At 46.6% G+C, this 15,613-nt stretch overlaps 1 protein-coding gene across 1 annotated transcript in view; it reads right to left on the bottom strand.

Annotated features, from left to right (window-relative positions):
* USP13 (ubiquitin specific peptidase 13) overlaps positions 1–15,368 on the bottom strand; it is a 124,200-nt gene extending 108,832 nt beyond the window's left edge. Inside the window, exon 1 of the mRNA XM_024124169.3 lies at positions 15,026–15,368. Coding sequence (XP_023979937.1) covers positions 15,026–15,193 — 168 coding nt within the window. The 5' untranslated portion in view covers positions 15,194–15,368. The remainder of the gene's footprint in view (positions 1–15,025) is intronic.
* Between the last annotated feature and the right edge of the window lie 245 nt (positions 15,369–15,613).

The following is a 15,613-nucleotide window of genomic DNA, read 5'->3' as shown; positions in this document are numbered from 1 at the left end:
ATCCACCTGCCAATGCAGGGGACACGGGTTAGAGCCCTGGTCCAGGAAGATACCACATGCCGCGGAGCAACGAAGCCCATGCGCCACAACTGCTGAGCCTGCGCTTAGAGCCCACGAGCCACAACTACTGAAGCCCGTGTGCCTAGAGTCCGTGCTCCACAACAAGAGAAGCCACTGCAATGAGAAGCCCGCGCACCACAACGAAGAGTAGCCCCCGCTTGCCCCAACTAGAGAAAAGCCTGCGTGCAGTAACGAAGACCCAATGCAGCCAAAAATAAATAAATTTATTTAAAAAAAAAAAAGATCACTCTGGCAACAGGAAGAGAATTATGGGGAGAGGATCCAGAGAATATATGGTTCCAAGGCTACTGTAAAGTCTAGACCCACGCTGTCCAATACAGTAGCCACTAGGCATATGTGAATGTTTCAATCTAAATTAATTTAAATTAGGTTAAATAAAAAATTCAGTTTCTTCATCGCACTGGCCACATTTCAAGAGCTCAGTACACCGTCACATGTGGCTAGGGTTACCATACTGGGCAGTGCAGATATGGAACAATTCCATCATCCCAGAAAGCCCTTTAGACAGCCCTGTCTAAACAAGGCAAGACGGCATCTTAGCCTCTGGGGGAGGCAGAGGAGGGAGCAGGGGCTGGGTTGCTCGCGGCAGAGATGGGGAGACTGGGGCAGATTCAGAATATAACTTTAGGGTACAGCCCATCAGCATAGAAGACAGAATAGCTGTAGAAGTGTGTGGGAAATGGCAGAATCGAGGTCAACCCCTAACTGCTTTGATTCATTACTTCGTAGACTGCCCACCTCTCTCTGCTTGACTCTTGCTTTCATCAAGCAAGCATCTGCCTATTAATCCAGCCTCTCGGATACTTCCATATCTGAACGGTACATATGAATATTCCAATGACTGGAGCACAGATTCTCCAGTACAATCTGGCTTCTAGAGCAAAACAAACAGACCACAGTTTTAAAATACAAAAATTAAGTACACGCAGATGGGAAGCAAATGTGCAGTCAGAAAGTAAAACGGGGACATCCCTGGTGGTCCAGTGGTTGGGACTCCACGCTCCCGATGCAAGGGGCCCGGGTTCGACCCCTGGTCGGGGAACTAGATCCCACATGCATGCCGCAACTAAGAGTCCACAGGCCACAAATGAGAAGTCCACATGCCGCAACTAAAGATCCCACATGCACAATGAAGATCCCACGTGCTGCAGCTGGGACCCAGCACAGCCAAAATAAATAAATAAGTAATAAAAATAAATAAATCAAATTAAATTTTTAAAAAAGAAGAAAGTAAAACAAAGTTCCAGATCAAGTGCAGCAAGCACACAACCCACAGAAAGGGGAAATGTGATAGAGGAAAAAGCACTATCAAAAAATAGGCTGGGGGACTTCCCTGGCGGCGCAGTGGTTAAGAAGCCACCTGCCAATACAGGGGACACGGTTTGATCCCTGGTCCAGGAAGATCCCACAGGCCGCAGAGCAACTAAGCCTGTGCGCCACAACTACTGAGCCTGCATGCCACAACTACTGAAGCCCACGTGCCTAGAGCCCGTGCTCTGCAAGAGAAGCCACCGCAATGAGAAGCCCGTGCACCGCAACAGAGTGGCCTCCACTCGCCGCAACCAGAGAAAGCCCGCGCACAACAATGAAGACCCAAAGCAAAAATAAAATAAATAAAATAAAATAAATAAATTTATTTTTTTTAAAAAAAGGCTGGGAAAGACTCAAACATCTCACCAGTAGAACAGAACTACCAGAATACAACATTTGCAAAATCCAAAACCTTGGTTTCAACAGCAAATCCACAGAAATAAATTTGTCCAAATCAGCTAAGTAGAAAAAAAACAAACGCATATAATCTCAAGAGACTGTAGGCCTCTGCTAAACTGTAGGCCTCTGCTAAAGCATGGCCATGCTTGTGGCCATGAAGTGTTAAGAAAAAATAGACATGTTAATGCAGTCATGATTCTTCTAGTTTGCTCCAACTTTGACGTTCTCTCTGCAGAGAACTCCTACGCCTTACAGCTGCACAGCCTGGTCCCAGACGGCTAAAGGCACAGTCCGAGCAGCAAGGTTTTGACACACTATAAATTTACTGTTCCACTGAGGCATCATTTATTAACTTTCTTCCTAAGTATGAAACTAAATCCTTGCTCTGGGTATTTGGAGCAATGAGGATGCTGTCACCTGAACAGCTGGGAAGGGTTTGGGCAGGACACGAGGAGGAGCAGCTACTACAATGCTCAGAGGACAAATGGGCAAAATAAAAATCGTCAGAGAATGAAGACACTGAGGTGAGCATGTTCAGCAGCACTGAAATGAAGCTATAACCCATCTAAGTAATTCCCAGCTTACATCTAAAAAAAAAAAAAAGTGAAACCACCTTGTCAAAGGTAAAAACCTCTTATAGTCTTTTCTTATTATTTTTAAGAATAGATGGCTTTCTTCAGGATGCATTTCCCCTGATAAACTATATTAAACATGAAGATCAGGTTTCCAGGCTAACCCATAAAAAGTCCATCAGGGGCTTCCCTGGTGGCGCAGTGGTTGAGAGTCCGCCTGCCGATGCAGGGGACACGGGTTCGTGCCCTGGTCCGGGAGGATCCCACATGCCGCGGAGCGGCTGGGCCCGTGAGCCATGGCCGCTCAGCCTGCGCGTCCAGAGCCTGTGCTCCGCAACGGGAGAGGCCACAACAGTGAGAGGCCCGCGTACCGGAAAAAAAAAAAAGTCCATCAGTATGAGCTGAAGCTGAGTATGAATAACACCCCTCAACAGAGCTCCCCCTAAAGGAGACTAGCAAACACTCAACGCCCAAGGCTTTTGCTACCAGACAGAGCCTCACAAAGAATTACCAAGTACAGGACGTCCCTCTATGGCAACCCCAAGACACTATAAATCCCATTTCACCTTCTTCTCGGAGGGATCCCCCCACTACCTCCCACTAAAGAGAAGGATAGCAATAAGTAGTATTCCACGGGCAGCCATGAGTACAACAAACCCCGCAAGGTAGGTAGTACAGAAGGGAAACCAAGGCTTAGAGAAAGTCAGTGAAATTAAGGCACTTGCTGAAGTCCTGTTGCTATGAAGTAGTAAGAAGAGGGGCAGACCGGGACCCAGGCCAGTCTGGCCCCTCAAGTGCTACCGGGTTCAACTGAGAAGCAGATGTCGTTTTGCTGGCAGGAGCTAGGTGGGCAGCTGGCAGTAAGCACAGGCCATTGTAGGGGCTTGGGGAAAAGAGCAGTTTCTTCCTTTTTTTCAAGGCTATATCATTCCAAGAAAGCAGAAGGGAGCCACCCCACTGAAGTGAGTAGCCTGGACTGGGTGCTCTGCCAGGCTTTCCTGCAAGGGAGGGGAGAAGCTGGAGTAGGCCCTGACAGCTCCACTCCCCGAACTCAAAAGGCAAAAAAAAAAAAAAAAAGGACAGCTGGAGGGGACTTCCCTGGTGGTCCAGTGGTTAAGACTTCGCCTTCCAAGGCAGGGGCTGCGGGTTCGATCCCAGGTCTAGGAGCTAAGATCCCACATGCCTCGCGGCCAAAAAACCACAACATGAAACAAATTCAATAAAGACTTTTAAAATGGTCCACATCAAAGAAAATCTTAAAAAAAAAAGGACAGGACAGCTGAGTCCTTGGAGTTAACCTTTCCAGGCTGACAGCTCCCTGACAACAGCAGTGGCAAGACCCGCCGGGCAGGGCTCCGAGACGCTAGGGAAGCAGCTGTAGGGTTTGACAGCCTCCACGGTGCACGCACCCTCATCAACTTCAGCCACTAAACTGGATCTATCAGTGGTCCCGCTCTGCTGGTTGGGGGTCTGGAGAGAGAGCCCACACCAACTAAGGCTCCTTCCCAAGCCTCAGGCTGGAAATACTGCCCCGGGCTCCTGTCTGAGTTTCTCTGGAACTTGGGCCAATCGGTGGGAGGGCAAGAGGCCTGTGTCAGTTGCTGCTTCCTCAACAACCTGGGGGGCAAAGATCCCAGGAGCAAAGAGGTGGGGCCCTGAGGCCCATCAAAAGGAAGGGTTACTCACAAATCGAGGGTCTCTAAACTAGGGGCTGCCAAACTCTGCAATCCGAACCCTGACCTCTGAGCTCCAAGCCAGTCAGTCCCCAGTTTTCCCTGTGGGCGCCTCATCTTCCTCATCTATGTCCTTGATACACTCCATCTCCCAGGGTACCGGCTGTGAAGTCATCTTTAACTCCTCCCATTCCTTCACCCACTGCATATTCTGTCACTCAGTTGAGCCATATCTTTCTTTTTTTTTTTTTTTGCGATACGCGGGCCTCTTGCTGTTGTGGCCTCTCCTGTTGCGGAGCACAGGCTCCGGACGCACAGGCTCAGCGGCCATGGCTCACGGGCCCAGCCGCTCCGCGGCATGTGGGATCTTCCCGGACCGGGGCACGAACCCGCGTCCCCTGCATCAGCAAGCGGACTCTCAACCACTGCGCCACCGGGGAAGCCCGAGCCATATCTTTCATCGAAATCTCTACCGAGTTTAGTCCCAACACCCCACCATCTCTATCCCCACTGCCATCACCCTCAGGAAAGCGCCCCCCCTCCGATATTACAAGAGACTCCTAGTTGAATTCCTGAATTCCTATTCAAGGTCTCCCTACCTCCCAACCTATTCCTCATTCCACTTCCAGAACAGCCACACCAAATAACCACGGCCTCATGCTGTTCCCTTGCCTTAACTGGCCTGCTCATCTGGTCTAACCTTATCAAGACAATCTCCTTCACAACCCACAGAAGTCCCAACCTTGCTCTCCAGTCTCCCCAGTAATCCTCTCTTCCATAAGCCAGCGAAGGCTCTCATTTACATGCCGAGCTTGGTGCCACCCCCACACCTTTGTCTCCCCTCCTCCAAAATGCCACCTTTTCAGATCCCATCCAGTTGTCCAGGCCAATAACTCTTCTAGACTTTACTGATTACTCCTGTGCCTGAAATCTCCATTCACACGTTACAAGTGCCGCACTGTTCAAAACTTAAATATCCTATAAGTGCTTCAGGGTCTAACCTCATGACATATCAGGGCTTACATCCCATCTCTGTCACAAACTGAGATGTCTGTACAGGTCTTTGAACAAGCTACCTAACTTCCCTGACTCTCAGTTTCCTCTGTGTAAAACAGGGCAACAATAGTAATTATCATTTATAACCAGTTACAACTGTAATTAAATGAGATGCTATATATAAAAGTACCTAGAACAGTATTTGACTCATTATAGACACTCAAAATTGGTGCTCACACTCCACTATGATAGAAAGATCCAGATCATACTCTCCTTTCCTGTGGTCCTCTGTTTCTCTCCTAATACTCACACGTCCCCAATAGCACCTAGCGCAGTCCTGGGGGCATAAGAGGCGCTAAATAAATATTAGCACTTGCTAATTAATTAACACAAAACAAAATGTTTTATTGTTAATCTTATTACAGGAAGCACATACTATTCTGCAACATCTCTAGTCTGGAGTCACGTTCAGATTCGTTAAATTCTTATTATTGCCTCGTCCTGCTGTTCCAGCTCTAAAAATAGGTGCTCTTGTTCACATCTGCACTGCACATGGGGACAACGGGTGTCCTGGGCTGATCATGGGAGGCAGCACAGAGGCCTGGGAGACACCCACAGACACCAGCTGTCTTGTCACCTCCCCGAGGGGCACCATGTGTGATCACTTCTACCAAGATCCTGGGGCATCTAGAATCATAATACACAAAATACTCAGCAAGTACCCAAGACACATTTCCCTAGCTTTTCAAGGGTCCAGCTTACGACTTTCCAGACAATATGATAAAGTAAAAATACGGCATTGGTTATTTTTAATAACTCATTTTTTTTTTTTTTTTTTGCGGTACGCGGGCCTCCCTCTGTCGTGGCCTCTCCCGTTGCGGAGCACAGGCTCCGGACGTGCAGGCCCAGCAGCCATGGCTCACGGGCCCAGCCGCTCCCCAGCACGTGGGATCTTCCTGGACCGGGGCACGAACCCGCGTCCCCTGCATCGGCAGGTGGACTCTCAACCACTGCGCCACCAGGGAAGCAACATTTTTTATTCCAAAATGCATGCTCATGATTTTTTTAAAAACAGAAAAGATACAGGCTTACTAGCACAGGTTCCCAAACGGCACAGTTTTCAATCCTTAATTCTCTAAGACCTCATCTATTCTGTCTTCAACAATTGGTATCCCAACCACGATAGAGATGGACAAAGTGCTTTGAAAGCACAGGAAAATAATTCTCTAACGCAGCTTGTGGGGTGTGGGGAAGACCCCAGGAGAACACCTGAGCTGGTTTTTAAGGATCGGTGGGGTTTTCATGGGGTGAGGGGTTGGGAGAGGGCATTCCATTCCAAGCACAGGCCAACGCATGGAGGGATGAAAGCATGGGGCATCTGAAGAACACAAAGGTGCTAAGGGACAACACTGGCAAGGAAAGTTGGATCAATGTGGTAAATTGACTTGTTTGCTCTGTTAGAAAAGTCTGAACAGCGCCACTGAAAATTCCTAAGCAGGGAAGACATGATAAGACCCATGTTCTAGAGAAACAACTGGGAGTGCAATGTGACAGATAAAAGGGAGGCAAGGTGGTCAGTTAAGAGGCTTCTGCAAGAGTCCATCCAGGCAAGAGGTGATGAAGGCCTGAGCCCTGGCAGTGGAGAAGGAGAGAGGAGGCCAAGCCGGAACCCGGTCACTAATGGAAAGTGACGTAAGAGAGACAGGGATACACCTATGTCCACAGCAGCATTATTCAAATAGCCAAACGGTGGAAGCCACCCAAGTGTCCACTGATAGCTGAATGGATAAACGGAATGTGGCGTATACATACAATGGACTATTATTCAGCTTTAAAAGGGAAGGAGGGCTTCCCTGGTGGCGCAGTGGTTGAGAGTCCGCCTGCCGATGCAGGGAACACGGGTTCGTGCCCCGGTCCCGGAAGATCCCACATGCCACGGAGCGGCTGGGCCCGTGAGCCATGGCCGCTGAGCCTGCGCGTCCGGAGCCTGTGCTCCGCAACGGGAGAGGCCACGACAGTGAGAGGCCCGCGTACTGCAGGAAAAAAAAAAAAGGGGGAAGGAAATTCTGACACATGCTACAACATGGATGAACCTTGAAAACAGGTAAGTGAAATAAGCCAGTCACAAAAGGATAAATTCTGTATGTTCTCACTTACATAAGGAACCTAGAGCAGTCAAATTCATAGAGACAGAAAGTAGGATGGTGGTTGCCAGGGGCTGGCAAGAAGGAGGAATGGGGAATTATCGTTTAATTGGGAAAGAGTTTCAGTTGTGCAAGATGAAGAGTTCCAGAGATGGATAGTGGTGACGGTTGCACACAACAATGAGAATGTACTTAATACCACTATTGTGTATACTTAAAATGGTTAAGATGGTAAATTTTCTGTTGTATTTTACACAGCTGTTTAAAAAGAGAGAGAGGGAGAGGGAGGTAGAGTGGATGGCATTGTACATCTCCCAGCCGGGGGCACTAAATGAACGGCAGCACCTTGAACTGAGCTCCAGTCCACAGGAAGAACGTAGTGGAGAGAAAAGAGAATTCAGAGATGCACAGATGTCCAGGTTCAACGTGAGCTGAGAATACAAACTCTCCCAAAAAGGCTCCCTGACAGGATCAGCATCATCTCTTACATTCCCAGACTCTAAAAATGACACAACTTTAAAGGGTAATTAACTGCTGCCAAAAAGAGACAGCAAGTGACTTCTTGATTATTAGATTAGAAAAGCAGGACTCTAGGGTACATAGGGCTGATTACACACATATGTCAATTTCACCCCTTTCTGAAACCCAAATAAAAGAACACTTAAGTGATTTTTTAAAAACATAAACCACAAATCTGGAAACTGTGCTGCAGATGGGTAAGCACTAAAAAGACTAAGATGAGCTGATAAAGCCAAATCCTAGCCCTGCAGGAGGAAAAGCCAAGATTCTATCTGATTTACACCCCAGAATTTCCAAAAGACTCCAGAAAACTCCAGGTTACTCTGAAATTGAGGTGAAAAGGAGCTAAAATAAGGAGGCAAGGTTGAAAATCTATGTAGGTACCACTCAGTGCCCCAAATCCCTCCTCCACACCAGCAAACTACTGATTTATTCTCCAAAGCAGGTAAAAACAAAGGAATCAGGTCTGTGGGACAATGGGCTCAGTTAAGAATAGGGGTACCATAATACATGGAGAATTAGACACGTATGTGTAATGTACATGTATCAGTACAGAACGGGTCAGAAAATACAAACTATTCTAGGTATTTCAGACAGGAAGGGATTTACTACAGGAAATTAGAGGCTAACAGAATCATGGGAAGAGCTATGAGAGCCAAGGTCAGAGAAACTACCACTCAAGTTCAAGAAATCAGGATGCACAAGCATCACAAGCAATTGAACAGATGATCCCAGCTCCCCCGTGACTGATGTGTCTTTGAGTCCCAGAAGGACATTCAGAAGCTGACTGGAAAATCTCACATCTGCAATGTGAATTGTGCAATAGCAATAGTGGCTTCTCCTTCTCTTTCGTCTTCCAAATCTCTCTGGCAGAACCAAAATCAGAATCCTGCCATCAAAGGATTCTGGGAAATGCAGTGTCCATGTTCCCAGCACCTGCAACATGGGAGAAGGCTTAGCAAAACAGGGATAGGGTTGAGAACCAGGAGACAATATCCAGCTAGTATTCTATATTCATATGCTGAGACCACCCTCATCCTCTTTTGCTCAGCTCCCCTGAGTCCTGGCAGACAGGTCTTCAGTTTCCAGGCAAGAGATGACAGAAGTCTCCTAACCCGTGGTCAAAGGAAAAAAATCAGGATGCTAAAATGTAAGGTTCCCCAAAGAAACAGCCCAGCCAGATGATCCTACAGTAAAGCTGATATTCAAAAGAATAAAGAATTCTCATCTCTAAAAGAGACAATAATTCGAGCCCAAGTAGTTGCAACTGTTTTCAAAAGGAGTCAAATTCTCTAAATTTTAATTTGTTTTAAGAAGAATGTATGTGTGGAATATGACATTATGGTTGAACTAAGATTAACAACAAATTATTCAATCACCACAATGTGAAAATGTGAACCCACAAAAACCTCAGTGCAGGTGGGGTATGTCACTGGAGTAACCAGTTGTACTTGCTTAAACTCTAGAACTTTGGTTTTCAAAGTATGGACCCTTCAAGTGATCTGGGAGGTCAAAACTATTTTCATAATGAACTCATTTGCCTTTATCACACACATGCTCTCATGAGCATTTTTCAGAGTCTACGTGACATCCGATGACATCATGGCTCTAATAAGCTAATGGAATGGAAGTTGTTTTAAGTTTTTCTGTCTTAATTTCTAATACGGTAAATATCAATAGATAGAAACCACATAAAAGCTCTTTGGGGTCCTCAAAAATATTTGAGTATAAAGGAGCCAAAAAGCTTGAGAATTGTTGCCGTAAAACAACTTTTTAGTTAGTTGATTTTGGAAGGGAACTTTTGATATGTGAAACCAATTAGACTTAGTTTAAGTTTATATCTTCCAAGAGAAAAAAAAAACAATCTGTAAGTTCCTAAATTTTGCTTTACTATCTTAGATCTGTTTATCCATCAGGAGGAGGATTTTTCCACATAGACCCTAAATTAAATTATTTTTTCCCCTGGGAAACAACTAAACACCATGATAGCAAGTCTCATTGCCCAGAAGGCAGCATACACAGCACAACAGTAAAGAGCAGTCCCTACAGGGACTCAAACAGATACCTGTACACCACTGATCACAGCAGCTTTATTCATGACAGCCAAAAGGCAGAAACAGCCCAAATGTCCATTGACAGATGAATGGATAAAGAAAATGTGGTCTATACAAAATATAGACTATAATTTGGCCTAAGAAAGGAAGGAAATTCTGATACATACTGCAACATGGATGAAGCTCTTAAAGATATACTAAGCGAAATAAACCAGATACAAAAGGACAAATACTCTGTGATCCCACTTATATGAGGTACCTAGAATAGGCAAATTCATAGAGACAGAAAACAGAACAGTGGTTACCATAGGCTGGAAGTAGGGAGGAAGGGAAGTTATTGCTTCATGGGTATAGAATTTCAGTTTGGGATGATAGAAAAGTTCTGGAGATGGATGGTGGTGATGGTTACACACGATGCAAATGTATTTATGGCACTGAACTGTACAATTAACATGGTTAAATTGGTATAAATAAAGAACAAAAAAGCAGAGATTCTAGAACCAGATAACCTGGATTCAAATCTTAGCTCTACCACTTATAGTTTGTGTGACTTTTGTGCTTCAGTTTCCTCATCTGCAAAATGATAATAATACACAGCATAAGGTTGTTGTGAGGATTACATGAGTTAATATATGAATAAATATACGCTTAGAATGCTGCCTGGCAACTAGCAAGTGCCCCATCACTGGCTCTCAAACTTTAGCACGGGTCAGGATCACCTAGAAAGCTTATTCAAATACAGATAGCTAGACCCCATCCCAGAGTATCTGTCTCAGTGGGTCTGGGATGGGACCCAAGAATTTGCATTTCTAACAGGTTCTCAGGACATGCTGGCACTGCTGGTTCAGGAAGCACACTTTGAGAACCACTGCTCTGTACAAATATTAGCTGTCATTATTATTATTAGCAATGTCTGAGGTAGTATCAGGCAGATAGATAAGTACTCGTAGAAGGAAGGACAGAAAGACAGAAGTACACTCCTGTGTCGCTCCTCTATTCACAGAATACTTCACTTCTGGTCACCGAATGTGAGGGGCGGGGTGGATCCCTCAGGAAGCAATTCTCCATCTCTCCGTAGACACTGAGTACCCCACAATTTAACTCAGTTCTGACACTACCTAGAGATACCATCACATTCCACAGGTTAAGGGCTCAGTCCCACAAGGCTGCCTCCCCCTACCCCCCTACTTTAGACACCAGCTGCAAGTCCAGGTTATCACCTGTGCTTCTGAAGGACTGACTATAAATAGTAGGTTCCCAAGACCCCCTCCTCAGGTTCAATTAATTTGCTAGAGCGGCCCACAGAACTCAGGAAAACAACTTACTTACTGGATTATCAGTTTATTACAAAGGATGTTAAAGGATACCAGGGAACAATTAGAAGAAGAGATACGCAGGGCAGGGTATGGGGAATGGGGCGTGGAGTTCCTGTGCCCTCCCAGCACCCTCCAAACCCCATAGTTCAGGGATTTTTGTTGTTGTTGTCTTCATTAGATAGGCAAGAATGACTAAATCATTGGCCACTGTTGACTATGTCAATCTCCAGTTCCTCTCCCCTCCCAGGAGGTGAGGAGGGGCTGAAAGTTCCTACCTTCTAATCACTTGGTTGGTTCCCCGGACAACCAGCCCATCCTAAGGAGCTTTCCAAAAGCCCCTAGCACAAACTCAGGTGTGGTTGAAAGGGGATTGTTTAGGGATAACAAAAGACACCTTCATGGCTCTTATCACTTAGGAAATTCCAAGAGTTTTAGGAGCTCTGTGCCAGGAAGAGGGTCAAAGACCAAATACATATTCCTTATTGTAAATCACAATATCAATACTGTAAATCACAATTTCATATTTTTCTACAAGTAGATGATCTCAAAGCCTTTTCCGCTGGATTTTTTTTCCCAAAATAAACAGACTTTACCATAGCCCTGGTCTCGGTCTTCAGTTGACCCCAGCTGAGACAGGTAAGCTCCCCACTCTCAGACAGGTGGGGAGGGGCATAATTAGCACCAGAGTGGCCCAGCTCCTCTCCTACCTAATGCTTCGTACCAAGTAGATGTTTTAGAACTACAAGTTAAATGGGTAAAAGAAAATAAAATGATGGCAAACTACAGAAGACAGACTATAACTGCTGTGTTATAAGACACAGACCCTAAGTAATGTAGGCTTCAGAGTAAAGGATGAAGTTTGAAGCAGAAGGCAAATAGAGGAAGGTGGTCCTAGAAAAGGAAATGAGCCTTAACACACTGAAGACCCAGAGACTGGACTCCCCAGAGCTGACAACCTAGAAAGTGAGAAGAGGTGGGACAAGGTACATTCAGATGAAGGAAGGGCTCAATAACTAAGGAGATGAGAGTAGATTTTACATGGTGGTTCATGAAGGCTTGTGAGCAGAAGTATAAACCAATTTCCCCGCTCAACCACACCAAACTTTCTACATAACCCCTGACAACCAAACACCTGGGCTTACAACATGTGATTGACTCTCTTTTCTTTCTTTTCTTCCTATGGTGATTACTAATTGGCCAGGCACACTTTACATATTAATTTATTTAATCCACAAAACAGCCCCATGAGGTAGGTTCTATGATTGTCCCCATTTTACAGATGGAGAAACTGGGGCACAGAGAAGTTACACAGCAGGGTGACAGAGCTGGGATTCAAACCCTGCCAGTCTGGCTCTCTCTTTCACATCTGTCCCCCACAACAAAGTCACCACTTTCCACATGATAACCCCACATGATTCCTTTCCCAATGTTTCCCATACGTTGTATCCTTACGATTTTCAGAACCCGTAACCACAGGTAATTTGTACATCTCCTACACATTCACTGAGTTCCTGGCATATATACCAGATGCTGCACCAGATGCTGGGAATACAAAGATACAAAGTCCCCATTCACCAGGAAGGTCCCATCACAGATCTTGCAAGATGAACCAAGTTATGGAGAGGTGAACCTACATGTTGAGGTGAGAAGGTGGGCCTGAAACCAAATTGGTAGGTGAAAAAACAATTCTCACCCATCCCAGAAGAACTGTTACTTGAGCTGGAATGTTGTTCTCCTATTTATTTCTATGCATCTTTATCTAAGACCATTTTCAAAAGTATCCAATGCAAGGATGACTATTTTTGCACTCAAATGGTTTTGGTCCTTTGTCTACCACAGTCCTATAGCACTGGTGGATTAAAGTCTGCTGTCTTTGGCACCAATGGATTTTGCTCTGTATGGTTCTTATAGCCATGCATGTATGAGTTGGCACATAGTAGGTGCTCACGAACGCTTATGGGGTTCATGATGAAGTGTTAAGGACCACAGGGAAAGATCTGAAGTTATCATGCACTGTGCTTTAATATAACTTGTTACAAAACCTTCTTTCTCTTCCTCCCTTGAAACATAAGGAAATATACTGATTCACCAGCGTTGTAAATAAGCCTACTCTTCCCCAAAGAAGTACTGTGACATGAATGAAATCATCAGTTTACACTGGACAAGATGCTTCTAGAATAGTGTTTGGCACACAATAAGCTCCCAATATCTATTTGTAGAAGTGAATTAAAATAATAAGCTTTTTTTTCACACCTGCCTTACACTCTAATGGGGCAAAGACTTCCAATAACAAAGTTTGTAAGAAGAATTTGAAGAGTAACCCAGATCAAACATAGAAAAAGCAGTTTTACCCACTTCACATGTGTTATCCTAAAAGAATTAGGCTATTTTCTTCCTGGAGTTCACAATCTGCAGATGGCTTAAATTAATTAGGGTCATCCCTCTCCACCTTTAAAAGCTATTAGTGGAAACCTGCCCAACACTAGACACAAAATCTGAAAATGGCATTTTCAAATACTGTGTGGATAACAGGATTTAATGACACTGCTGACCGTCACATTAAATAGTGTGATCACAAAACGCTAAGTATTAAATATAACCATTTTATTCCGCTCTACACAGACCTTTTTAAAAGAAAAAAATAAGTAATGAACAAATGAGATTTTTATCCCCCAAATGATCTGGAATTAACAAAAAAGAAAAATTAAATATCACAGAGGATACTAATTCTGGGACTCCAGTGTGAACAAAACAAAAAGGCTTTGAAATCAGCTGAAATCAACTCACAACATAATAAACGATACTTTGGAACATTTGCCGCTCATTTGTTTTTTTTTTTTTCCGCCAACAATACATAATATGAATAAAATGTGTTAGACTATTGTTGTGAAACCTGCCTCAGTCCCTCCATCCATGCACCTCCCTTTCGCATTGAGATCTGCCCAGTGACACATGAGCTCTAAAGTGGGTGGATAAAAATAACCTGATCCTCAAAAAGACATGATAAACGCCAGACAGCTGAGTCACTTTGAAGCCCATTTTGACTCCCGAAAGGGACATTCACCCTCCTTTTCCTTCTCACACTTACACATACAACCTGGTGAAAAACACCACCAACAGCCCTGGGTGGAAGGCGGTGATGCGTCTTCACTTGCCCCTCCAGTCTCTGAGGTCACGACTCGCGACTGAACTTTTAATAATTTATACTATTGCATTTCAAAGTGACTCATTTAGAAGAGGAAGCGGAAAGGCTTAAGGAAACCGTAGTAATCCAGCAGACCCCCTATTTCTGCTGCCCAAGTGGAAGCACCCGAAGGTTTCTTCTGACATTCTGACGTAAAGAAAAGGAGTGGGGAGAAATTTAAAGTGGAGGGAGAAAAGCTCAGAGAGGAAATCATAATTGTCCAGGAGTGGGAATCCCTGGGTAAAGCAAACGGTCCCGGAAAGAGAAGGGGGTAATCAATCTCGTCCACCTACCCGCCCTCGGCTGTCGCGCCAAAGAGGACACAAACCATCTGCAACGTACAGTTAAGATCAGGGAACTCTTCGACTCGATCTACCTTTCAAACGGTGGCGGGGTTTGGGGCAAGCTTCATCAGGGAACTCTTCGACTCGATCTACCTTTCAAACGGTGGCGGGGTTTGGGGCAAGCTTCTAGGTACTGGGGCCCTGGCAGCCTAAGAAGGCGGGCGGAGCAAGCCACCGCGGCCGCCTAGTCTTTGGCCTCAGCAGCCTTGGGGCATACAGCGCAGGGCACCCAGAAGGCACTCACTAAGTGTTTGCTGAACTGCAGTGCCCCTGAGCCAACTCTGGCGCCCGGCGAGGAGGTCCCCGGCTGCCACTGCGCATCTTCTCCCCCCGCTTCACGTGCCGCCGAGTTCGGCTGCTCGCGGCCGCCCCAGGCCGCCCGCACCGCGACCCTCCCCCGAGGCGCCGCCGGCGCCGCCGAGCCTCACTTACGGGGGAGTCGTAGGAGAAGGCGCACTCGTTCTTGTAGACCCTGTCCCCGGACCGGGGCACGCGGATGGTGGGCATGTGGGGCACCAGCAGCTCGCCGATGTCTCCTGCAGCCATCTTCCTGTTGCCGCTGCCGCCCGGCATGCCGAACAGGGCGCCCCGGCGCTGCATGGCCGCGGCGCGCACCCAAGCGGAGCGGAGCGCTGGGTCCGCCCGCGGCGGCGGAGGCGGCGGCGGCGGGCTGCGCGAGCGACGGGAGCCGAGCCGGGAAGGGTGGGGAGAGCGGGCCGCGGGGCTGGAGCGGGCACGGGGGGCCTGGGCGTACTGGCGGGCTGGTGGAAGGCTCGCTGCTATTTTTAATCCAATGGCGAATCGCCGGCCCAGTTGCAGCGTCAGGCGGGCGCTGGGGAGGGCCAGCCGCAGCGCGCGGGGAGGAGGAGCTGGAGAGGGGCCTTGCGCCCTGGCCCGGCTCGGCGCCGGGGGCGGAGGGCGAGACCCCGGGCCGCAGGCTCGGAAGTCGTGAGCATGCTGCCGTGGGGCACCACCTCGGTGTTTTCTACCGTAAATCGTTAGGTTGCGAAGGGGCAACTC

Source organism: Physeter macrocephalus, chromosome 1 (assembly GCF_002837175.3).
Source record: "Physeter macrocephalus isolate SW-GA chromosome 1, ASM283717v5, whole genome shotgun sequence".
NCBI classification, from domain to species: Eukaryota; Metazoa; Chordata; class Mammalia; order Artiodactyla; family Physeteridae; genus Physeter; species Physeter macrocephalus.
The sequence above is the reverse complement of the archived record's forward strand: the minus strand, read 5'-3'. Positions and strand labels throughout refer to the sequence as shown.